The 24,449-nt window shown below is 62.3% G+C and overlaps 1 protein-coding gene across 3 annotated transcripts in view; it reads left to right on the plus strand.

Moving 5' to 3' along the window:
- ADGRB1 (adhesion G protein-coupled receptor B1) overlaps positions 1-24,449 on the plus strand; it is a 70,285-nt gene that overhangs the window by 9,480 nt on the left and 36,356 nt on the right. For 2 of the 3 annotated variants that reach the window (XM_060115752.1, XM_060115754.1), the window contains exons 2-16: positions 2,178-2,339; positions 3,241-3,351; positions 3,706-3,870; positions 4,014-4,176; positions 4,532-4,707; positions 5,018-5,182; positions 5,396-5,497; positions 7,065-7,171; positions 7,377-7,571; positions 7,715-7,783; positions 8,501-8,609; positions 11,617-11,760; positions 12,220-12,295; positions 12,400-12,502; positions 13,388-13,431. In XM_060115752.1, the coding sequence (XP_059971735.1) occupies positions 2,178-2,339; positions 3,241-3,351; positions 3,706-3,870; positions 4,014-4,176; positions 4,532-4,707; positions 5,018-5,182; positions 5,396-5,497; positions 7,065-7,171; positions 7,377-7,571; positions 7,715-7,783; positions 8,501-8,609; positions 11,617-11,760; positions 12,220-12,295; positions 12,400-12,502; positions 13,388-13,431 (1,891 nt within the window). Of the gene's footprint in view, positions 1-2,177; positions 2,340-3,240; positions 3,352-3,705; positions 3,871-4,013; positions 4,179-4,531; positions 4,708-5,017; positions 5,183-5,395; positions 5,498-7,064; positions 7,172-7,376; positions 7,572-7,714; positions 7,784-8,500; positions 8,610-11,616; positions 11,761-12,219; positions 12,296-12,399; positions 12,503-13,387; positions 13,432-24,449 lie in introns of all 3 variants that reach the window. The other variant, XM_060115753.1, reaches the window with a different exon arrangement.

The following is a 24,449-nucleotide window of genomic DNA, read 5'->3' on the forward strand; positions in this document are numbered from 1 at the left end:
CTGCACGGCTAGGAACCGTGTTACTGCGCGTGCGCGAGGGACAGAGCCGGGTCCCCGCCCACCCACAGACGACAGCGATTAAAGTCCGAGCCGGCCCCCCCTACAGGTCCCTGTCTGGGTGCGTCGGCCCGCCCACCTGCCCCGCCCACCTGCGTGACCCACCAGCATGGCAAGTCTGGAGGACAGGAGGCCTGACTGTGTGCCCTTGGCCCCTGGATGCTCTCTCTGCCTCTCTGGGCTCAGGGGGAAGTGAGACGTATGGGAGGGTGGGTTCTGCAAGGGGAAAGAAGATTCCTCAAGGGCTTGGGGGCGTGGAGGGAGAAATGAGCCCCGCCTTCCAAACTGGGGGAATTGGGCTCCCTCCCCCGCCTCCCGTTCATTTGCTTCCAGCGCCCCCTGCTGGTCGGTTCCCAGCACAGGCGCAGGGAGCACTAGGAGGGGCTCTGGCACCTTTCAAGCGGCCCTCCACAGAACAGAGCACACGGACGCCCAACTTGCTGCAGATCAGAGCGAGATCTCTGGGATCGACTCCGACCCCAGTGACGCCCACACCTGTCGTCTCCCAGCCATTTCCTGCTATTTACCCTCACAGGCGTCAGTCCTAGGAAGTAGTGCCCTCATCCTCTGGTGAGGGGTGTGAGGCCAGGGCAGGGTGGACTTAACCATCCCACGGTCGTGGGTGCTGGGGCCACCATGTGAACCTGGTCTTTCGGCTCCAGTGCCCACCCTCCAGGATCTGCACAGTCCTCATTCTCACCCTATGTGCTCCCCAGATAAGCCAGGCTCCAGGAGGCATCAGGGACGCTCCTGCTGGGCAGGTGTGACCTGCCCTTGGCCATCCTGGCTCCCCTGCTCCAGCCCCGGGTGAGCAGGCAGCATGGGGCAGTGGCCCAGCTCTAGTGCAGCTCCCAGTGCTTGGCAATGCCATCTCCTCGCCTCCTCATACATGGGTGCTGTGTCAGGGGGCTGTGTGCAGGGTGCCTGGCCCAAAGTAGGCGCTGGGTGAGGCTGCGTGCCCTTGTTGAGTCTGCCCTGACCCTGCTATGCTGGGAGTGTAGGGGCCCTGGGGTTCCCCAGGACAAATGGGGTGGCGGCACCAGAGTCCCTCGAGGCGGGAGTGATCTGGGCACCTTAAGCGTGGCCTTTGAACGGAAAGCCTGGACGAAGCAGCCCCTTCCTGAGCGAATCAGTGCGGCCTCCAGCTCTGGCCCAAGATGTGTGACCTCCCTGCTCCTCACTCCTCAATGGATCCCCAGTACTTCGAGGCTGTTCCTCTTAGTGTCCTTGGTGGCACTGGGGCCACCAAGGGGCTCAGAACTTCGGGGGCACGAGGTCATGATGGTTGGGGGGCTGGGGCCGGGATGGAGAAGACCCTTGAGAGGGCTAAAGGAGGGTGGCCGTAGGGGCCTGGAGGCCCTCAGCAGCCAGTCTCTGCTGGGCCTGGGGGAGGCTCCGCCTGGCGGGGCCCTGGGTGTGAGACCCCACTCGGCTACCAGGGATGGGACCTCAGTCACCTCTGGTGTCCCTGCGTGTGGTGGGGGAATGAGCACATGGGTCATGGAGGGTGATGGGGGGATGAGCAAACTGAGGCTCAGAGGAAACTGGACTGAGGACCATGGGGAGGGGGTTCAGCAGGGCATGAGGCTCGGTGCCAGGCAGGAGAGCCCTGGCAGGAGAGCCCCTCTGCCCCCAGCCCATCACCCGGCCCTCAGTATAAGGCAGCCGTTGGGGTGGGCAGGGGTGTCATTCATTCATTCATTCATTCATTCATTCATTCTCCAGACCCACCTGGGGCTCCAGCTCTGTGTCCAGCCCCACACTGGGGACCTGGATTCAAAGCCAGTGGAGACCCTGGCCCAGGTGCCTGTAGACAGAGCCGGAGAGCACAGAGACTCCAGAGAGAAGTGGGGTGGGCCCCGGACCCCAACTTGCCCAGCACCTCTGCCCCTCCCTGCCCTGTCGGCCTCTGCTTCACACCCCATCACGAACCCCGTCCAGGCCCACACTTGCCTCCTCGCTGACCCTCCAGGGTGCTATGCTGGTTCCGACGCGGAGGCCTCTTCGCAGGGGCCGCTGTGCCCCAGATCCCTGCCTGGGAGACCCCTAGAGGTCACTCCCAGAAAGACACCGCAGCCCTTTGCCCCTGGCCCTGACCCCTGCCCTCTGGTCCCCACCAGGCGGCTGGAAGCTGTGGTCCCTGTGGGGCGAGTGCACGCGGGACTGCGGGGGAGGCCTGCAGACGCGGACGCGCACCTGCCTGCCCGCGCCGGGCATTGAAGGCGGCGGCTGCGAGGGGGTGCTGGAGGAGGGCCGCCTGTGCAACCGCAAGGCCTGCGGCCGTGAGTGCGCGGACTGGCGGGTCCCGGGCAGAGCCGGGGGTGGGAGGGGCTCAGGGCGGGGTCAGGTGGAGGCAGGAACCCGGACTGGGCCGGGCCGGGCGGGGAAAAGGGCGGGGAGGGGGGGGGGCAGGACCTGGCCAGGTGAGGGGCGGGACCTGGGGCAGGGGCGGGGTCAGAGGGTGGAGCCTTCCAGGGGCGGGACCAGTAGTAGTAAGGGCCAAGGAGGAGGGGTGGGACCCGGTGTTAGGACTGGATGGGCCTTTCTTAGCACCTGTGGATTGGGAATTCTGGGGTGCACGTGGAAAGCCGGCTGTGGGGCTTGTCCCGCCACCGCCATCCCTAGCCCTGGCCAGACCCGACTGTCCCAGCCGGATGCTGCTTCCAGGATGTATTTCTCTAATAAGGCTCTCTAATGACCTCATGCATATTTCAGCTGCTTCCATAAAATTAAATCAAGTTATAATGAGATTGTCATTCTTCGGGTTGTTTTTTCCCCGACGAACTTTCTTGGGGAGAGGAGCTCATCTCAGAAGCCTGGAGAGGGCCCTGGGGTGTCGGGGCTGGGCCGTGGGGGGCAGGATCACTGGCGGGGTGCTGAGATGCGGAGAGCAGTAGCCATTCAGACGTGCTGCCCCGCGGGTGACTCCTGCGGGCCCCGGAGGAAGAGAGGGACGGGCGCAGGGCAGGGGAGAGTGGACCAGACAGGGATTGGCGCCAGGCCAGGGTGCCCTGGTCCCGAGTTTCCCACCTGTCCAGTGCGGCCAAGTGGCCCTGGTGCTGACAAGCCCGGGCCCCGCTGCGGCTGGGGACCGAGGGGCCAAGGGCCAAGAGCGCCCCTCTAGAGCTGCAGGGCGGGGGCTGCAGGCCACGGCCTGGACGCTTACCTGAACCTGCCCTGCAGCCGCTGGGCGCGCCAACTCCCGGAGCCAGTCCCTGCGGTCCACGGATGCCCGGCGGCGCGAGCAGCTGGGCGACGAGCTGCAGCAGTTTGGGTTTCCTGCCCCGCAGACAGGTGAGTGGCAGCGGCTGGGCGGGGCTGACACGCAAATGCACTAAAACCCTGGGAAGTGGGGAAAGTTGGTTTCAGGGGACTAGGTCTTTGGGCAAGTACTCTACGTTATTAATTGCTGTTGCTTCTAAGTAATGACTGTGATAATTTTCCATAATTAGACTAACCTCTCAGGTGCCAGGCGCTTGTCTCCAGGCGCACTGGATTTAGGGGAATTGGTGTGAGGAGAAGGGGACTGTCGAGAAAAAAAAAAGGGTGGGGTGCTCAAGGGCTTTGCTGCGGCCGCCTGAGGGTCTGACCGTAGCTCGGGTGCGGGGGCAGCAGCAGACCTGTGATGCTGTAGGTCTGGGCCCACAGGTGATCCCGCGGCCGAGGAGTGGTCCCCGTGGAGCGTGTGCTCCAGCACCTGCGGCGAGGGCTGGCAGACTCGCACGCGCTTCTGCGTGTCGTCCTCCTACAGCACGCAGTGCAGCGGGCCCCTGCGGGAGCAGCGGCTGTGCAACAACTCCGCCGTGTGTCCAGGTGGGCGGCGCGCCGTGGGGGGGGCGGGGATAACGGGAGCAGGGGGCGGGGCGTCCGGGGCAAGGGGCGGGGCGTCCGGGGCGGGTGACCGGGCTTCGGGCTCGGGCAGGCGGGGGTCGCAGAGTGCTCTGATCCTTCCGTAGTGCACGGCGCCTGGGACGAGTGGTCGCCTTGGAGCCTGTGCTCCAGCACCTGCGGCCGCGGCTTCCGGGACCGCACGCGCACCTGCAGGCCACCCCAGTTTGGAGGCAACCCCTGTGAGGGCCCGGAGAAGCAAACCAAGTTCTGCAACATCGCTCTGTGCCCTGGTAGGTGAGAGGGAGGGCGCTGGGTGAGGTGGGACAGGGGCGGGAAGGGAAGGGAAGGGCCCAGTGGGCCACCGGCCAGCCCCGGGAGCCCCGCTTTGCCCGCTCAGACCCACCTGCCGGGGGGCTCAGAGGTTGGAACCTCAGGCTGTGATCAGGCTGAAGCTTGGAGACCTTGGGGAGTTCTCACTCGCGTACCGTGGGCATTAAGGTGATGGGCCCTCTTGGGTGTCACACCCATGCCTCAGACTTCGTGGGGGTGTGGTGGGCCACACCTGTGGGGTGTTCACGCCTGTGCCCCAGGCTGGGTGTGGGCCCTGGGTGTTCACGCTGCCTTCCTGTCCCCTTCCTCCCCTGGGCCGGGCAGTGGATGGAAACTGGAATGAGTGGTCCAGCTGGAGCTCGTGCTCCGCCAGCTGCTCTCAGGGCCGGCAGCAGCGCACGCGCGAGTGCAACGGGCCTTCGTACGGGGGCGCCGAGTGCCAGGGCCACTGGGTGGAAACGCGAGACTGCTTCCTGCAGCAGTGTCCAGGTCAGGGCCGTGCTCCGGGGCCTGCGGGTGGGGGGATCTGGTGGGCGTGAGCCACTCGGGAGGGGTGAGACCTCGGGAGGCTCATGGTGGGCCCTTGTACACGGCCCTGGGGATGTGGGGGGCCGGGGGCGGTGACCGTGAGGGACCAGTGCACGTGAAGCATTTGTCTTATCCTGCATCAGTCTGGGCTCTGGCTTCCCCTCCCTGGGTCTCGACTTCTTTCTCCTCGTGGCTTCCTGCCCCTACGTCCCTGTGTCCGCACCCTCCTCATCCCCATCTTCGTGGCTCTGTGCATGGCCGTGTCCCACAGTGGATGGGAAGTGGCAGGCCTGGACGTCGTGGGGCGGCTGCAGTGTCACGTGTGGAGGTGGCACCCAGCGGCGGGAGCGCGCCTGCTTGGGGCCCTTCTTCGGGGGGACAGCCTGCCGGGGCCCACAAGATGAACACCGGCAGTGCAGTGCCCAGCGGTGTCCCGGTGAGTGTCCCACACTCCCACCCCACAGCTGGACTCTGGGGAGGGGCCTCCTGAGTGGCGGGGGAGGGAGCTTGGAGCTTAGCTCTACTGGGAAAAGACTCCCCCTCGTGAGGGTAGATGTCTTGCAGGGGTCTTGGCCTTCCTGACCCTGCTGCCAGGTCTCGGCCCACCCCCCGTACCCCACCCCCACTCACATTTCTAGCCCCTTGGCAGAGCCCCATGAGATCTGTGATGAGGACAACTTGGGCAGTGTGATCTGGAAGGAGACCCCGGCGGGAGAGGTGGCTGCAGTCCGGTGTCCTCGCAACGCCACAGGTGAGCGCCGGTGGGGCAGGTGTTGTGCGGGGCCTTCCTCACCGAGATGCCCCTTCAGGCCCGCCCACGGAGCTGTCAGCTCAGGGCACGTGGCCCAGACCCTGCCCAGGCAGCCCTGTGCGCACAGAGGCTGGCGCAGTACAGGCGGGGGTCCGGGGCCGCCGCGTCCTGAGAGCTCACCAGGAACCAACGCCAGCATGAAGCCCTTTAGTGCGATGTCCCACAAAGTCCCCCATTTACACGTGGGAAACCGAGGCACAGAGGAGTTAACACACTTGCCCTGGGCTGGGGGGCCATTAAGTCGGAAGTCGACTTTGAACACGGTCATCTTAATCCCCATGCAGCCCTGTGGAGTGATGGGACGTGTGGAAAAAGCAGGGTGGGCTCCCAGAAGGGGCCCGGCGCATCAAGCTTGGCTTGGTTTTCTTTGCCCCTCTTATCTGAGGAGTGCATGCAGTTTTGTACCCCTGTTTGCTGTGTGACATCCAGGAAGTGACTTAACCTCTCTGAACTTTGGCTTTCCTTCAGTAAAACAAGTGTGTTGTGAGTTCCCCACCACCCGACAGGGCTGGTCCACGTGGTGGAGGCTGTGTATTTCCAGCTGTGGTTGTAGCCCCCCTTCCCAGAATAATACATGTTCTGGGTAGCGTCTTACAAATACAGGGAAGCCAAATGAATAAAATACAAGTCACAGAATGGTGTGACTTCTTTGGTCTTTTGTCTACGTGTATGACCTCTCATTTGGATTTTGCACCATGCTGTGGAGCAGGTGTCCTGTCCTGCCCCGTGGCACCTGTTGGATGACAGGCTTGTGGCAGTTCCCTAGGGTCATCACCGCTGTGTGTGTGCACAGCTGCGCCTGGCTCCCTGGGAGTAAGTTCTGAGTCATAGGCTGTGCCCGTGTTCCAGGCCGTCGACACCTGATGCCAGTCAGCCCCAAGGCTGCCCGGTGTCCGCAGCACACCCGGGCCATCGGGGGCCCCTGATCCCAGGGGTGAAGCTAGGCAGGGGCCAGGCCGTTGGTTCTCCCCAGGGCTCCGGATAGGAAGGGGCCCCAAGAGAGGCCCTGGGCTGAACACTGAAGCCCCTCACTCGGCCCAGGGCTCTGCCTCCACGCCGGGGGGATGCCTGCAGGTTTGGCTCCTGCCAGGTTCCAGTGCTTGGCCTGTGGCATCTGCTCAGAAATGCTTTGAGTGAGGGAATTCCCTGGTTGTCCAATGGTTAGGACTCCAAGCTCTCATTGCTGAGGGCCGGGGTTCAGTCCCTGGTTGGGGAGCGAAAATCCCACAAGCCACGCGGCCAAACAAAACAAAACAAAATAAAAGCAACAAACAAACAAACATTAAAAAAAAGAAATCTTTTGAGTGAAAGAAACTAAGGGATGCCTGGCCCCCACGCCAGCTCTGCTCTTGGAATGAGGGCACAGGCGAGTGCCTGCTTCTAGGGCTGTAGGGTCTCATCCAGAGGGGCTTGTGCCTGGGAGCCGGGGGTGGGACTCTCACTCCCACCCCAGACGTGGACATCTACCAGAGAAGTGGGAGAGAGAGCTGACCCACCATCTCCCCAGGCCTCATCCTGCGACGCTGTGAGCTGGACGAGGAGGGCATCGCCTACTGGGAGCCCCCCACCTACATCCGCTGTGTCTCCATCGACTACCGAAACATCCAGATGATGGTGAGGCCGGCCCCGGGGTCTCCCGCCCCACCCATCACTCCAGGGCTCACCTCTGCCCTCCGTCCTCAGACATAACCCTGTGTCCCCAGTGGCACGCTCTGTGAGTCAGCCATGGCCACTGGCTGCGGGCTGCAGAGGACCCTCTGGGCATGGGAGGTCCTTGGTACCTGCAGAGTCATGGCACTTATACCCTCCACCTCCCCAGACCCGGGAGCACCTGGCAAAGGCTCAGCGCGGGCTGCCCGGAGAGGGGGTCTCCGAGGTCATCCAGACACTGGTAGAGATCTCCCAGGACGGGACCAGCTACAGCGGGGACCTGCTCTCCACCATCGATGTCCTGAGGAACATGACAGAGATCTTCCGGAGGGCGTACTACAGCCCCACCCCGGGGGATGTACAGGTGGGCGCCCAGGAGGGCGGTCCTCCACCCCAGCCTTAGACCGAGCCCAGATCTCAGATAGAACTCTGACCCTGGTCACATTCTGAGCCGTGATTCTGGTGCCTTATTCTCTGCTCACTGGCCTTTCTTCCTCTGCCTTTCAGAACTTTGTCCAGATCATCAGCAACCTGCTGGCGGAGGAGAACCGGGACAAGTGGGGGGAGGCCCAGCTGGTAAGGACGCCAGCCTGGGACCCTTGCGGCCAGAGTAGCAGGGGGGGCGCGGGCGTCTCTGGTGGCTCCCTGAGCCCCAGGCCAGCTCAGGGTGGGGTCTTGGGTTCAGATCCTAGCACAGCCTCTGCCAGTCTCGTGACTTTGAGGAGGTCGCTTATCCTTCTGAGCCTCGGCTTCCCCGCCCGTCGGAGGACAGCGGCTCACCACGTGGGGCTCGGGGAGGGGTGTGAGCAAACGTGTTGACCGTGGGGTACACACCAGGACGTGGCGGTTCTTTCGCATCTGGAGAAGTTGGTCCGCCTCCCTTCCTCCCAGGCTGACCTGGAACCTGCCAATACTCCTGTGCCCAGGGCAGCACCCGGAGTGGGGACTGCAGTGGCCAGAGGCCCTCCGCTCTCCTCCCAGCCGGACCCCTGGCCCCCGGGCTGGAGTGCAGCAGCCCCTCTGGGCCCAGCGTTCTCGTCCACACAATGGCGATGAGACTCAGGTCCCCATCTGCTTCCCAAGTCAGGTCCAGAGCCCTGTGGGGCTAGGGAGTGACCGACAGGACGCTGACGAGGAGGGAACAGATGAGGGAAGGAGGCCGGCGGAGGCAGAGCGGGGAGAGGGCGTGTCCCTGCTGGGGCGCAGGGGCCTTCGGGGACCCTGAGCTCTGGGGGTCAGCGTTCTCGGCGGGGCCGCTCCCCACCATGTCCCTGACCCCCGCCTCCCCTCCAGATGGGCCCCAACGCCAAGGAGCTGTTCCGGCTGGTGGAGGACTTCGTGGACGTCATCGGCTTCCGCATGAAGGACTTGCGGGACGCGTACCAGGTGACAGACAACCTGGGTAAGCCCAGCCCTCGCTGCGCCGACCCCCAGGCCCCTGCCCCGCAGCCCTGGGCAGGGCGCTTCGGCCTCCATCTCCTTGTCTATAAATGAGCAGCGCCAGATGCCTCCTGCAGGACCCCCGGGCCGGGTTCTAAGATGATCTCTGTATCCTCAGGTGCACAGACCCGAGTCTTCTGATGATGGTCTGATGTGACCCCGGGAGGGGGTCGGCGTAGGGGCTCTCAGACCCAGACAAGGTCCTGGAGACCTCGAATCGTGGGACACACCAGGAAGTCCCAGCCACAGCCAGCCCCTTGCTTCCACCTCCCTGGGGCTGGGGGCCCACTTGTACCTGTCCCCACCCCGCCCCGGTGCCCCCGGTGCAGGGACCTTGAAGGCAGGACTACGTAGTCCTCCGCTCCCAGAAGTGCCTTGTCACAGGGGCCTGGCTCCACCCAGCTCCATGGCGTTGAGCGACTCTCTCAAATGGGAAGGCAGGGGCGCTGGCCTTGTGGGTCCGAAGGAGCAGTAAGTGGGCCTGGGACCTGAGAGCTCAGTGGTGACCGTCGGCACAAAGGCTACAGCAGTTGCATTTAACGATTGTCATCAACGTCCTCTTAAATAGCTCTCTTGGGCCACATTTGTCAAGTCCTCCCTGTTTTGGGGCGCCTCCCCACACAATCTCCATTGTCAGGGTCCCTCCTCACAGTGGGGAACCCAGGAGCGGGCGCTGGACCCGGCTGTGCTCCTAACAGCACCAAGGAGGGAGATTGTCACATCCCTTGCAGAGACACTCGGGCCTCTAGTGACATATCCTAGCTCAGCTGTGCTGCATTAGCACACACCTGGGGACCTGCCTGGGCCGGGACAAATGTTCCCTAAGCTGCAGGTTCCCAGAGTACTGGCTGGCCCTGCCTTTCTGCCTTTGAGCTCAGGACCCCAGAGCTGGGGAGACCTCTGAGGCCAGGGGATCAGGGACAGCCGTCATCTCACAGGTGGGGAGACTCGGGCCTGGGGGTCAGGTGCTAATGGAGGTCACCTGGCAGGTGGGATCAGTGGTGGCACCAGGCCGGCTGGGACTTCCTTCCCTTCCTTCCCTTCCTCGCTGGGCTGACTGGGCCTTTCTTCACGGTGAGATGGGAGTGGCCCAGAGAGGGGAGAGCTTTTATGCAGCCGTGCGTGAGTGGGCATGGGACTGGATGGCTACTGCAGCTCTCAGCCCCCCGGCCCAGGACCTCACTGTGGAGTCTGGTTCCCCAGCCGCCCAGCCCCACCCATGGCCCCTGGAGAGGCGCTCAGGGCCCACCCTCTGTCACCAAAGGAGGCCCTGGACTCCTTCCCATTAGTCCTCATTAGCCATCCCACCCCCCGCACCCTCACACCCCCAGTTACCTCCTAGCCCCCCCATATACTCACACACCCATGTACCCTACACGCCTACACACCCTACACACTGTGCACCCCATGCACCCATACACCCCATGCACCCTGTGTACCTTACACCCCCAATTCACCCCCTACACCCCTCATATACTCACATACCCATGTACCCTACACCCCGTGCGCCCCATGCACCCCACACACCGTGCACTCCATGCACCCCCATTCACCTCCTAGACCCCACGCATATACTCACACACCCCACGCACCCTGCGCACCCATGCGCCCTACACATCATACACTCCCTACGCCCTGCTGCTGGAACACTTACCCCAGGAATCCAAGCAGCCTAACCTCCTCCAGTGGCCTCCAGAGGCCACCTCCTCAGGGAGGACTTCCTGACCACCCTGTTTGGAAGTGCCCCACCCAGGGGTCATCACTGCCCAGCAGACCGCAGTCCACCTATTTCTCCTCTCCTCGGGTCACTGTCTGTTGCCCCCGCTCCGTCAGCTCTGGGAGAGGGTCTCGCCTTCCTCTGCACCCGCAGCGTTAGAACGGTCCCAGGCACATGGTTGGGGCTCGGAAGCGTGTGGCGCGGATGAATTTGTTTATTCGTTCAGTCCTTGGTGAGGGCCTCAGCCACAGAGGGCCAGCCCCAGGGTTGGGGGAAGGCCAGGTGACAGCCGGGCAGGCGAGGCTGTTGGTTCCTAAGCCCCTACCCCTTCCCCCTACACCTAAGGCTGCCCCGGCGCAGACCCCGACCCAGGCCACGGGTGCTGGGTGAGGGGAGCAGTGTCTGCCTGGAGTGGGTGGGCCTGGAATGAAGGGGCTTAGAGACGATGGGACCCCACCCCACCCCCTCCTGTCCTACCAGGCCCGTCTGCCGCTTCACCTCTGGGAAGCCTGGGGCGGGGCTGGACAGAGCCCACTGGGGCTGGTGTCTTCAGGAGGCCTGCCGGGCGCCCACAGGGAGAGCTCGGGAGAAACGGCTACAGGCTGCCAGCTCTCCCTGCCCTGGCCTCTCCTCATACGTGCTGTGTCCCCACAGCCCGTCCCCCTCCACCCTGAGTGGAGCCCTTCCCCACACCCAGCACCTTCCTTCCCGGGTCCCCGCTCCACCTTGGTCCATCTGTTGGCCCCTTTACAGTCCCGGCCCTGTGAGGGGGTATCTGTCCCTGTCCCTGTTACAGAGCTGAGCCCAAAGGGGGAGGGCTGGGCTCCAGTGTCCCAGGGAGGGGCACCAAGGTGGACACCACGCCCTGTGGGTCCCTCTGTGGCCGCAGACCTGCCCGCAGAACCCGTCTCTGGCACCTCTGGGGCCACGGGGACTGGGTCCAGGCCTGGGTCCTCATAAGGGCCATAGGGCTCCTGCTGGGGTGGGAGTGTCATTTGAGGGCTTGGAAGGAACCAGGAAGCTACCCGTGCCCTGGACCTCGTGGAGAGGCTGGTGTCAGGCTCCCGCCTGTCTGGGTGGCCCCATGCGTACTGCACCCACTCTGAGCCAGGAGCACCCCCGTGTCATGGTCCTGGGCTCTGGGGCCCACTCCCTGCCCCAGGGCCGAGGCTCCTCTCGGGAACCGGCTTTGCATCTCACTGTTTCTGTCTCCCTTTGTCTCTGTCGTCTCTTGCTCCATCCCAAACCCCAGTCCTCAGCATCCATAAGCTCCCGGCCAGTGGAGCCACGGACATCAGCTTCCCTATGAAGGGCTGGCGGGCCACAGGCGACTGGGCCAAGGTGCCAGAGGACAGGGTCACAGTGTCCAAGAGCGTCTTCTCCACGGGGCTGGCAGGTGAGGAGCCTCGGGGTGTGGGAGGGGCCCCCCAGAGACTGAGGCTCCCCCCGAGGAAGTTCCTTCTGGAGTCTGGCCTGCTGCTTCAAGAGCTAAGGTGGCGTCCGTTTCTTCTCAGTGTTCCTCAGGTTGCCCCCTCCTCCAGGAAGCCCTCCCTGCCCTCCCTGTGTTGGGAGGCTCCCAGGCAATCTTGGCTGAATGGACCAATGGACGCCCTCACCGCAGGGAGGGAGAGGGTCTTGCCTGGAGTCACATAGCAGGTGACTCTGGTTCCCAAGAAGATGAACTGTGCCCTGCCAGCCCCCGGGTCTCAGGAGTCACCCAGGGGGACCCAGGCAGTCCCCCCAGCTCCAGGCAGTGCTGCGTCCGCAGTCAGGGGGGACACACACTCCCCTTGCCCAAGCAGGGTCCCGGTTTGTGGGTGGCCGGGAGGAGGGTGACCGCGGTGCTCTCTTCCAGAGGCTGATGACTCGTCTGTGTTCGTGGTGGGCACCGTGCTCTACAGAAACCTGGGCAGCTTCCTGGCCCTGCAGAGGTGGGTGCCGTGGGCACGCGGGGTGGGGGTCAGGGAGGCCAGGCCTGGGGGAGGTGAGGGCGCAGGGCTCCCGACCCCGACACGGCCCGCCGGCTCTCCCCCAGGAACACGACCGTCCTGAACTCCAAGGTCATCTCGGTGACCGTGAAGCCCCCTCCCCGCTCCCTGCTCACACCCTTGGAGATCGAGTTCGCCCACATGTACAACGTGAGTGCCCTCCGTGTGCACGTCTGCGTGTGTGTGCCCCTCTGCCTGATCCCACGTGTGGTGTGTGCTCACACGTCTCCACCTCGCATCAGCCTTGAGAGAGGGCCCCTTTACGCCGAGTGACAGGTGGGGATGCAGGCTGGCAGAGCTGCGGGGACTTGCCCAGGGTCACCCAGCAGGGCCGTGTGGGAGCTGAGGCTCAACCCAGCCCCGTCAGCCTGGCCGTTCCCTCGGGGGAGAGAGAGTCATCCTCTGCTGAGAAGCGCATCTGCCCCGGCCTCACGGACCCTCCACACCCTGCTCCTTGGGGCTTTCCCTCGGGCCTCAGAGCAGCTGGAGCCACGAAGCCCTCGGACCAGCCGAGAGCCAGGAGCCGCCCCGGTTACCCAGCCGGGACAGGGCAGCGCCAGGCCAGGTTGGGGGAAGAGCCGGGCCTTCCTCTCCTGCTGTGTGGCCTTGGGCCTTGCTCCACCTCTCTGTGCCTCGGCTTCCTCCCTTACGAGTGGGAACCCTGCTGTTACCACACCACAGCCCTCGGGACAGGGGTGTCTGCTGAGCCCTACCTGTGCCCCCTGACCCCAGGCTTTCCGTGTCATCCCATTTTGCATTCAGCTGGACTGGTCACCTGGGCATCTAGAGTTGGGCTTCGGCCGCTGCTGTCCAGCCCTGCTCAGAGAGGGGACGGAAGATACCCAAGGCCACACAGCAGGGGTGGAGGCTGAGCCAGTCCCTTCCCTGCTCTGGGCCTCAGTTCCTCCTCCTCAAACTCTGTCTCTGGGGGACAGCGGAGGGAGGGCGCCTGGCACGTCCACGGGTGGACCCCACAGTGACCCTCGGATGCGGCTCATAGGGCGGCAGGTGGCCTGACCCCTCCCCTCTCTCCAGGGCACCACCAACCAGACCTGTATCCTGTGGGATGAGACGGATGTGTAAGTTCATCTGGGCTTTGTGGCCTCGGGCCCTCGGGGCAGACTTGGTGGGGGGATGGGGGAGGAGGCTGACCCAGTAGGGGAGGCACGTGGGCTTCAGGTTCAGGGCCTCCGACTGTCACCCCGACCCCGTCTGTCAAGCGCGGTCTCTCCCCGCCTAGTTCCGGCTCTGAGGCAGCAAGGACCCACCCAGCCGGCCTCGCGCTCCTCCCAGGGAAGTCCACGGTCAGGGCTCCCGAGGGCTGAGGAGGTCCCCTGGAGACCGCCGCGGACCGGGGCAGCTGGGTGACACCCAGAGGGGTCAGAGAGGAAGCAGAGGTGGGGACTTCTGGGGTCCCAGGCCCAGTTCCCTGTGCAGCATGTGGCACCAGCCTGTGCTTCAGCACGGCGAGTACAGGTGGGCGCCAGGCATTGGTCTGGACTGGCCGGGCTGTGATTCGGGGTCACGGGGCCGTGTGGGCACCCAGAGCAGGGTGTCCTCCCAGACACAAGGAGGCGAAGGGAGAGATGGGTGGGGTCTCGTGTAGTCACAGTGAAGAGTTTGTGCAAAGGCCCTAAAGTGGGGGCGGCCCTCAGAGGTGAGGAGGGTCAGAATCTGGGGAGACTGGGCAGGAGAGAGCTTCATGTCTGGATCCTGATGGGCCAGGTGGGCCTGGGGAGGGCTGGGCCTTCCCCCCAAGGGGTTTGCTATCCGTTGAGGAGGGGGTGGTCAGAGAGCTGCATGTCATTGTCACCACCCGCCTCCCTCAGCCCTGGCACTGCCAGTCCTCAGGCCAGCACCTAGATCAGGGGTACATGCGGCGAGTCCCTCGTACTACGGGCAGTGCAGTGATGGAGTTGCGTCCCGGGAGGTCAGGGGAGGCTCCAGAGTGGCTGACACTCAGGGAGGACACCTTTTCCCTGCAGAGAACGCGAGGGAGGGTCTCGGGCAGAAGCACAGTTTGAGCAAAGGTGTGGAGCTTGGAAGGTACAGGGGGAACATGAGGCGTGGCCGGGAAGAACAGGCAGCTAGAGAGGCGCAGGGGTGCGGGGAGGCTGCAAGGGCCATGGGGCCAGTTTGTAGGGGCAGTGTGTCAGAACTATGGAAACTGCCAGGGAGGGATGTGATCATCATGTATCCTTCCATCCTCCACCCACCCATCCACCTCCCCATCCATCTACCCATCCCCCATTCATCTATCCATCCACCCACCCACCCTTCTATCCGTCTATCTACCCACTTACCTATCCTCCCACCCACCTATCTACCTATCCACTCACTCATCCACCCCCCCATCCATCCACCCACCCATCCACCCACCCACCCACCTATCTACCCACCCACTCACTCATCCACCCATCCACCCCCATCCATCCATCCATCCACCCATCCACCCATCCACCCCCCCACCCATCCATCCACCCCCCCATCCATCCATCCACCCATCCATCCATCCATCCACCCATCCATCCATCCACCCACCCACCTATCTACCTATCCACTCACTCATCCATCCATCCGCCCCCCCATCCATCCACCCATCCATCCACCCACCCACATATCTACCCACCCGCCCACCCTATCCCCCGGTGATTACTGACCACTGACAAGCACTCCTCTACAAGGTCCTGGCCCTCAGCCTCCTCCTGTGCCTGATGAGTAGGAACAGGAAGTTAGGAACGTATAGATCCCTGTGAAACTGTCAGGACGTGCCACGTGCCAAGAAGTGGAGGCAGTGGATCTAGTGGAGGTGGGGTGAGGTGCCTTTCAGAGCAGGTTCACAGAAACCTCTCTAGGGTGGTGTTTGAGCAGAGGCCTGACACAGCACTGTACACGTGGGTGTCTGGGGACAAGCACTTTGGCCGAAGGAACAGGCAGTGCAAAGGCCCCGTGTGTGCAGGGAGTGTGCAGGGCCATAGGGCAGACTGCACTGCCCTTTCCCACTCTGGCTCTGAGGGTGTGAGGACAGGGTCTGGGGCCGGGAGCTGGGCTGGGGGAGAGCTCGGGCGGACCCTGTAACCCTGGGAAACTGGCCCTCTGGCTTGGGTTGTTGTCGACTGTTTTTCTCTGGATTTCGCAAGCGGCATAAACTCTTCGTACAAAATGGGGTATCAGAAAAGGGTGAAAAAAGAAAAAACAAGAAAGAGGGCCCACGTTCTCACAGTACCCAGGCTGGCCCCCCTAGCCATCGTGGGAGGTTGTGCAGCGGCTGCAGTCCATCCCCGATGTCAGCACAAGCCCCTCCCCACAGCCCAGAAACCCTCCCAACAGGCTGTTCAAAGGCTGTCCGCAGCTCCCTGGCGGTGCCCGGTTCACCCAGTGCCCCAGCATCCTTGCTTGGACAGCGCTGCTCACATTTCTGGTTATTTCCTTGGCTTTGAGTCCCCCAGACCGTTTCAAGGTCTTGGTAGTAAATTGCTTTCCAGAGAGGTGGACCCATCCCCTTTGCTCTCCCAGGGCAGCAGGTTGTGAGAGGTCTGGCCAGCCCAGTGTCAAGTTCACTGTCCTTTGGGGCTGCATAGTCTGGGGCAGATTCCACTCTCCAGAAGCCTCAGCCTTCCATCCCCGTGGCGGAGTCTGCCTGCTTGCATGTGAGAGCAGAGTGGGGGAAAGGACAGCAGCCAGGTCCATGGGGTGCTCACCCCTGGCTGTGGCCTCCACTTGCCCTTCCTCTCTCAGGTGTGGGGAGCCCACGCACTGCCCCAGGCCTGCTTTGCCCACTGCTGGTCACCTCTGAATAAATGAGATTGTAAGGTCTCTGCACCTTGGTCCAGGGCCCCGAGGACAGTGGGAAGGTGACAAAAGCTGTGCTGTGTTTGAAGCCCCCTGAAACGCATTTTGCCCACAAGCTCCCTGTTCAGTCCTGGGTGCAGCCCTGGGAGCCCTGCTGACTGTTCCTATTACCTCTGGGGAATCTGAGGCTCCAGGACTGTGGTCCAGCTCAGAGTGGGGACTGAGGCATCTGATCCAGAGTTGGACAGCCTGGGACCCCGAGGCTGACAGTGGGAGAGGGGCCACGGGGGGAAGGGGGCTGGCTCTGTCCCCCCCCCCGCCCTCCCCCCTGCTCTGTGCGGGACAGCACCTCCTTCCACTGCAGGGCGGGGCCACTTCTCACGTAAATGGGCTCAAAGGAGCCAAGGGTTTCCCAGGTGAGCTGAAATGGAGACCAGGGACAGGGCTCCAGGTCTGTTTCCACCAGTGTGCCCAGAGATCAAGTCTGTGCTGGTGTGGGCTTGTGTTTGTGTGTGTTTGGATGAGAAAGGGTCTCACGTGGCTGCAGAATTGTGTGTGGGGGTGGGGAGTGCCAGTGTGGGGTGAGAGCCATCAGTGACCATCAGCTGAGAAGTAGTGATCTTCTGACCCATGACTGAGCCCTGGTCACTGAAGGAGCCTAGATTCCCAATCCCAGACTGAGCCCTTGTCCTGGTCCCACGCTGAGCCCTGACCCTGGTCACACACTGAACCCTGATCATGGTCACACTCTAAGCCCTGACCCTGGTCACACTCTCAGCCCTGACCCTAGTCACACACAGAGCCCTGACCATGGTCACATGCTGAACCCTGACCCTGGTCACACTCTGAGGACTGATCCTGGTCACACTCTGATCCCTGACCCTCGTCCCATTCTGAGCCCTGATCCTGGTCACACTCTCAGCCCTGATCCTGGTCACACTCTGATCCCTGACCCTGGTCCCATTCTGAGCCCTGACCCTGGTCACACTCTCAGCCCTGACCCTGGTCACACCCTCAGCCCTGATCCTGGTCACACTCTCAGCTCTGACCCTGGTCACACTCTCAGCCCTGACCCTAGTCACACACTGAGCCCTGACCATGGTCACACGCTGAACCCTGATCCTGGTCTCACTCTGAGCCCTGACCCTGGTCACACTCTGATCCCTGACCCTGGTCCCATTCTGAGCCCTACCCCGTGTCTCATCTGGAGTCACTCGTGCATGTTCACATATAGTTGTTCACGTGCGTGGAGGGCTGCCTCCTCTTCCAGCCACACGTAACAGTCAACCATGTGACACAGGCGTCTTGGAAAGTCTGAGTCAGAGACTTCCACCCACAGGGCAGACCCTCTACTGCTTCGCCCCCAGTTGTACACACACACACAGACTCAACATCTATAGCGACTGCTCACAGAGAGGCTCAAGGCCGCCCCCTCACCCCCACCCACCTACGCCAGCCTGACCAGTGGCAGTGAGGGCCTTGGGAGCAGGGCTGTTGAGGAGGGAAAGGGGGACTTTGCAGAATTCTCAAATGTTTAGGCGGGTGGAGGATGGGTGGGTGGATGGGTGGGTGGATGGGGGATGGGTGCAGGGAGGATGGGCTGGTGTGTGATGGGGGTTGATGAAGGCCAGGAGCACATCCCTGGAGTTAAGTTCTGTGGTTCTGAAAGGACAGCTCCCTGGATCTTTCACTCGTAGAAGCTGCAAATGTTTTGCAGTTTCTTTTTTTTTTTTTGCGGTACGCGGGCCTCTCAACGCTGTGGCCTCTCCCGCTGTGGAGCACAGGCTCCGGACGCGCAGGCTCAGCGGCCATGGCTCACAGGCCCAGCCGCTCCGCGGCACTTGGGATCTTCCCGGACCGGGGCATGAACCCGTGTCCCCTGCATTGGCAGGCGGACTCTCAAACACCACGCCACCAGGGAAGCCCTGCAGTTTCCTTTTTAAAAACAGCCAAGAGTTACATAGAGCATAAAAGTCAGAGCTGGCAAGATCCTCAGAAATCATTTGCTCTGCCCTCACTTGAAAATGGTGTAGCTGAGGCCCAGTGTGGGGACGTCAGGACAGGACAGGCCTGGGCCAGATGCGCTCCACGGTGCTCGTCCTGCTACGCCAGCGTTTCTTTTGGGAGGTGTTTTGCCCGATAGCAGTCCCGCGTGGGCTCCAGGGAGGGCAGGGTTCTATGCCCACTGTGTCTGGTGCTCCCGGGTCCACACTCGAGTCAGCTATGAAGGCTCTGAGAAGTCCTGCAGCAGCCTCCTCTCCAGTCGAGTTGGGGCGCTTGGCACCCGTACTCTGTAACTTGATCCGGCAGAGCAGACGCTGGGTCAGGCTGGTGGAGGGCGTGATGTTCCCGCAGAGTCTGTGGGGTCCTTTCCCGAAGCCTGAGCCCACTCCAGGCACCCTTAGAACCCTCTCATTTACTCACACAAGCTTTCTCAGTCCGGCTGAGGACCGGGGCCCAGAGTGACAAGCCCAGGGTCGCCCCGTGGGTCCTGCGAGTCTGCGCTCTCTCCCCGCCCGTGCCGACCCCCAGCCCTGCTGGGTGCAGCTGTCCTGGGGGACGCTGAGGACCCAGGTCCAGCCCCCTCCCTGGGGTCCTTGCCCAAGTACGTGTCCTGGTCCCTTTAAGAGTCTTGCTCCTCCCCCATCCTTGGTTTCCTAGGAGAGGGCAGTGAGGGGCCAGGCTGAGGGGGGCAAGCGGAAGGGAGTCTTGGCAGGGTCCCCAGGTCGCTGTCAGCGCCGGTTCCCAGCCCAATTTCTCCCACGCCGGCTGGTTCCTGATGGGGGCAGAGGAGGCCGGCTGAGGGGGACAAGGAGGGGGATAGGGTAGGAGACGGGCTCCACGCAGAAGGCCTCCCTGGTGGCCTGGGTAGGGCCTCGGGATCCACGTCATCCGGGAGCACGGGAGGGAGGTGGGGGGACATGCTCTTGTCCCCCCACCTGGATGGGGGCTGGGGCTGGGGGAGGGGTGCAGAGCTGCTCCCAGAGGCGAGGCCACCCACCCGTCCTCGCCTCTGCTCTGGACTCAGCCCAGCCCCTTCCCCAGCGCCCGTCCCTTCTCTGAGCCGCCCCCTCCTTCGTCCTTGGGCAGCAGGGGGGCTGGCAGAGGCCCACGGTGGGCCTGCCCTCTCTTCGAGGGGCGTCTGAGCCCTGGGCCTGCCTGTCCCCTGCCGGGTTTGGGAGCTGGAAGGGACAGACAGCCATGAGGTCACGGCCCAGGGACAGCAGCGGTGCTCTGAACCTGGGGCCGTGAGCGTCCCCACTGCCCTGCTGGCAGCCCAGCTCCGCAGCCACCGCCGGCCGCCCCATGGGCCCCCTCGCCACTCCCCTCTTTGGTGCCAGCTGGAACACTTGGCGCCTTTGTCCATGGTCCCCGTGCCCTCTTCTCCAGCCTCAAAAGCCACCTGCTCCTGGAGGCCTTTCTGCCTGTTTTTCTACATCCCCAGCCCTGTCCCCTTCCTCCCAGCTCTTACCCCCATTTGCAGCAACTCCGTGTCCCTGCATGTTTGTTCCCCCAGCAGAGTGTGAGGCCCGCGGCGTGCAGGGCCTGGGTCTCCTCATCCAGCGTGCCACCTCCCCCCCGCCCCCCGCTGGGTACACAGGAAGCCCTCGGGAGGGCTTATTCTAACGGCCCCTGCCCTCTCGCCCTCTTTTTCTTCCTGCTGGAAAGAGCACTGCTTGGCCAGTGGCGCCCTGGTGAGGCGCGTCTGGGGAGGGGGGCAGGGTCCGGTGCCAGGAGCACGCTGGGGGCATCACAGACAGGTGCTCGAGGGTCGGGGGGGCGCCTGAGCGTGGGGGGCTTTCCAGGGAGGAGGCAGGGCCCACGATTCTCCCGCTGGGTGTGTCCAGCTGAGTCCCGTCCCTGTGCTTTCCCACCTCTGCGGGGCCCCGTGTGTCTGGGTGCCCCTGTGTCAGGGGTGTGGGTGCGCGCCCCTAGGAGTGTGGTGTCCATGGAGGCACAGGATGTGGCCAGCCCTTAGCTCCCGGGGGCTGCTGGACGGGAGCGGGGGCCACGCCGGGCAGTGCTGGGTGGCTCGGTGTTGGGAGGGTGCCAGGGTGCACCGGGCAGCTGCAGGTGGGGGCAGGTTGAGTCAAGCACGTCGTCTTCCCTGGTCAAGTGGCCGAGGGGTCAGCAGAGTGTGGCACCGCCAGGGCCCCTTCAAGGCCTCGCCTCCTCCTTGCCTCCTGTGCCCGCACTGGTGATGGCGGCCTTGGGGAAGAGCCTGGCATTGCCCTCAGGGAGGAGGGGGTGCCCACGGGCCCTGAGCGCACGGGGCAGTGCCAGGAAAGGGGGAGGGTGCTCAGTTCCCTCCTCCACTGAGACCTGGGGGCTCCAAGAGGGGCCGCCTAGGGGGAGGGGGACAGCTGCCTCGTTGGGCCACTTGGTGCAGGGAGGGCGCAGGTGAGGACAGCGCAGGGGCCTCTCCGGGAAGGACCAGGACTGGCTGGAGCAGAGGTACTTCAGGCCGCTCCTGGCAGGGGTTTCATGTCTGTCTGTCTGTCCTTCTGTTTTCGACGTTCCCGAGCTCGTCAGCCCTCGGTTGAGCACTCGCCCGCGCCCGGCGCTGGGGCCCCCTTCGTCCTCCCAGGAGGAGGGGTCAGTGCGGGGGCTGCCCCTGCCCAGACCCTGCCACCTCCCGCAGGGCCCCGTCTGCCTCGCAGCCTCCCGGGGTCTCGCTCGCCGCTCCCCGGGCCGCACGGCCCGGGCTGCCAGGCCTTTGCCCTGGCTCCTCCCACAGTGTCGTTCCCTCCGCTCCCTGCACGGTCGGTCGTGTCAAACGGGGAGGTGCTTCACCTGGCACACGTTCCGGGCCCTGTGTGACACGGGGGGCGGAGCAGACCTCTGACCTCCAGCCTGGATGCCAGTCCTGGCCCTGTTCTCACTGACGGGTGACTGTGGGCAAGCCCTTTAGCCTCCTTGAGCCTCAGTTTCCGCATCTGTCCAAGGGGCGGCTGTGATTCCTTGATGAGATGATGTGTTAAGGATCTGGACCAGGAAAGGCTCAGCAAGTAGATGCTGTCGTTACCTCCCCCCACCCCATTCCAAGAAGCCTGCAGGGGGACAGCAGTGAGCCACTCAGGCAAAGCATGTGCCCTCAGGGGGCAGGGGGATGGAGCACGGCTGCCCCACGTGCTGGGAATAAGGGGCCACCTCTAGGAGTGGGCTTCCTGGGGAGGGGGAGCTTGGGCTGGTTGTGAAGGGTGAGCTGGAGTCCCGGGGCAGGAGGGTAGTAGAGGCCCCCCAAGCCCAAGGCACAGTATGTGCAAAGGCACCGAGGCAGAGAGCATTTGGGGTGCTGGGGTACAAGTGGCCCAGTGAGAGGTGGTCCTGGGGGCCTCCGCCAGCTCCTCTTTTTAGGAGCAGAGAGGGGTGAGCTCTCTGGCCTTGAGGTAATCAAGCACAGGCAGAATGGGGCTGGGTTTTGGAACAACAGAGTGACACTTCCTGGGCACCTGCTCTGGGCCTGGTCCTTCTGCCAAAAGCTCATTCCAAGTTCAGACCAGGCCCCAGACCTCACACAAGAAGCCTGAGGCTCAGAGTGGTGGAGAGGCTTGCACGGGTCACACAGCCAGCTTGCGGGTCCTGACCCTGCAAAGCCCTGAACTTGGATGGCCCCAGTGATCTTGAAGAGGCTTGGTGAGGACAGGGCTGGGGGATTGCGGGGTCCCTGCCACTGGGACGGGCCTGGAGGGCGCACGGTGACCCTCCTCCCTCGAGACACTTGCTTCCCTCCACTCGGGGTGTGCAGTCGCTAGTTTCCTGAGGCAGAAAAGTCTTAATCAAAACCCCAGCTTGCCAGGCGGCTCGGTGGTTTGCCAGGCGGCTCGGTGGTTCGCTGGTGTGGTATTGGGAGGGCAGGGACTAGTGTCCTCATCTCTGCAGGGAGCTGCCTAGGGATGCGGGAGGGCAAGATGTGGGGTAGACACAGGAAAACTCGGCAGGGAGGGCAGGGTGACCGTGGGTGTCCATTACCCTTTCTTGGCCTTGGTGCAGAGGCACCTGGAAACGGGGGATGACGAAACAAACTTGAGGTTCATCTTGGGAGGCAGGTGAGCTAGGAGATGCCTGGAGGGTGGGGTGTGGTCAGGGGTGGGATGGATAATGGCGATGGCGTGGTTGCCTGGGTTCAGCCCATCATGATTGATGGGGTTGGTGGTGAGGCCTCCTGCAAGACGGGCTCCACCTACATGGCGCCCTGGACATGGCGAGTTGAATGTTGGTGATGGGGGTTACCAGCTAGTGTCGGTCCACAGACATGGTGCTGGTTCAGAGGTGATGGCAGTCATGGTGATATTGCTAACAGCGGAGGTGATGCTGGTGACCATGGTGATCATGTAATTGTGGTGACCCAAAAGGTGGAGAAATGGTGGTGACACGGTAGTGATGACTGTGCTGTTGATGGTGGTAGTATTGGCGGTGAGAGTTATAGCACTGGAAATGGTGTGCTGTTGATGGTAGTGATGATGCTGATGGTGGTGGGGATGATGATATTGGTGCAATGGCAGTATTGCTGATGGTATGATTGGTGGTGGTGGCGGCAATGGTGGTAATAATGGTCGTGTTATTGTTGCTGCTGTTAGTGTTGGTGATGATGATGGCGTTGGTAGTGGAGAGGATGGTGAGGCTGGTAGTAATGATGCTGTTGATAACATAATGGTGGTGGTGGTGGTGATGATGGAGGTGATGGAGGTGGTATGCTTGGGTCCTTCTTGATGCTGACGATGGTGGTGCTGTTGATAATATAATAGTGGTGTTGAAGTTGATTGTGTTGGTAGTGGCGATGGCAGTGATGTGGTAATGACGGTACTGATGATGGTGGTGGTGATGGTGGTGGTGCTGGTGTTAATGATGTTGCTGATGGTGGTGACACAGTTGTAATGGTGGTGCTGATGGTGGTGGTGGTGGTGGTGACGATGGTGGTGTTGGTAGTGGGGATGGTGGTGATGGAGTGGAAGTGGTAGTGGTACTGATGATGATATTGGTGGTGTTGGTCGTGGCAGTGGTGGTGATGTAGTGGTAATGATGGTCTGATGATGTTGATGGTGGTGTTATTATTGTGTCATTCTTTTTTTTTTTTTTTTTTTTTTTTTTGCGGTATGCGGGCCTCTCACTGTTGTGGCCTCCCCCGTTGCAGAGCACAGGCTCCGGACGCGCAGGCTCCAGACGCGCAGGCTCAGCGGCCATGGCTCACGGGCCCAGCCGCTCCGCGGCATATGGGATCCTCCCAGACCGGGGCACGAACCCGCATCCCCTGCATCGGCAGGCGGACTCTCAACCACTTGCGCCACCAGGGAGGCCCTATTGTGTCATTCTTTTTTTTTTTTTTTTTTTTTTTTTTTTTTTTCTCTTTTTGCGGTATGTGGGCCTCTCACTGTTGTGGCCTCTCCCGTTGCGGAGCACAGGCTCCGGATGCGCAGGCCCAGCGGCCATGGCTCACGGGCCCAGCCGCTCCGCGGCATATGGGATCCTCCCAGACCGGGGCACGAACCCGTATCCCCTGCATCGGCAGGCGGACTCTCAACCACTGCGCCACCAGGGAGGCCCTATTGTGTCATTCTTGATGCTGGTGGGGGGGCTGTTGATAATGTAATGCTGTTTCTTTTTCAATGTAGTAATTGTATTTTTTATTAGTTTTTATTGGAGTATAGTTGATTTATACTGTTGTGTTAGTTTCTGCTGTACAGCAAAGTGAATCCATTATATGTATACATATATCCCCTCTTTTTTAGATTTCCTTCCCATTTAGGTCACCACAGAGCACTGAGTAGAGTTCCCTGTGCTATACAGTAGGTTCTCATTAGTTATCTATTGTATACATAGTAGTGTGTATATGTCAATCCCAATCTCCCAATTCATCCCACCCCTTCTTTCCCCCTTGGTTTCCATAAGTTTGTTCTGGACATCTGTGTCTCTACTTCTGTTTTTGCAAATAAGTTCATCTGTACCATTTTTCTAGATTCCTCATATAAGCAATATTATATGATACTTGTTTTTCTCTTTCTGACTTACTTCACTCTGTATGACAGTCTCTAGGTCTATCCACATCTCTGCAAACGGCCCTATTTTTTTTTTTAATTTTATTATTTATTTATTTATTTTTGCGGTACGCGGGCCTCTCACTGTGTGGCCTCTCCCATTGCGGAGCACAGGCTCTGGACGTGCAGGCTCAGCGGCCATGGCTCACGGGCCCAGCCGCTCCGCGGCATGTGGGATCTTCCCGGACCGGGGCACGAACCTGCGTCCCCTGCATCGGCAGGCGGACTCTCAACCACTGCGCCACCAGGGAAGCCCATGCAAACAGCCC

The sequence above is a fragment of the Mesoplodon densirostris genome, chromosome 13 (genome assembly GCF_025265405.1).
Source record: "Mesoplodon densirostris isolate mMesDen1 chromosome 13, mMesDen1 primary haplotype, whole genome shotgun sequence".
Lineage (NCBI taxonomy): Eukaryota > Metazoa > Chordata > Mammalia > Artiodactyla > Ziphiidae > Mesoplodon > Mesoplodon densirostris.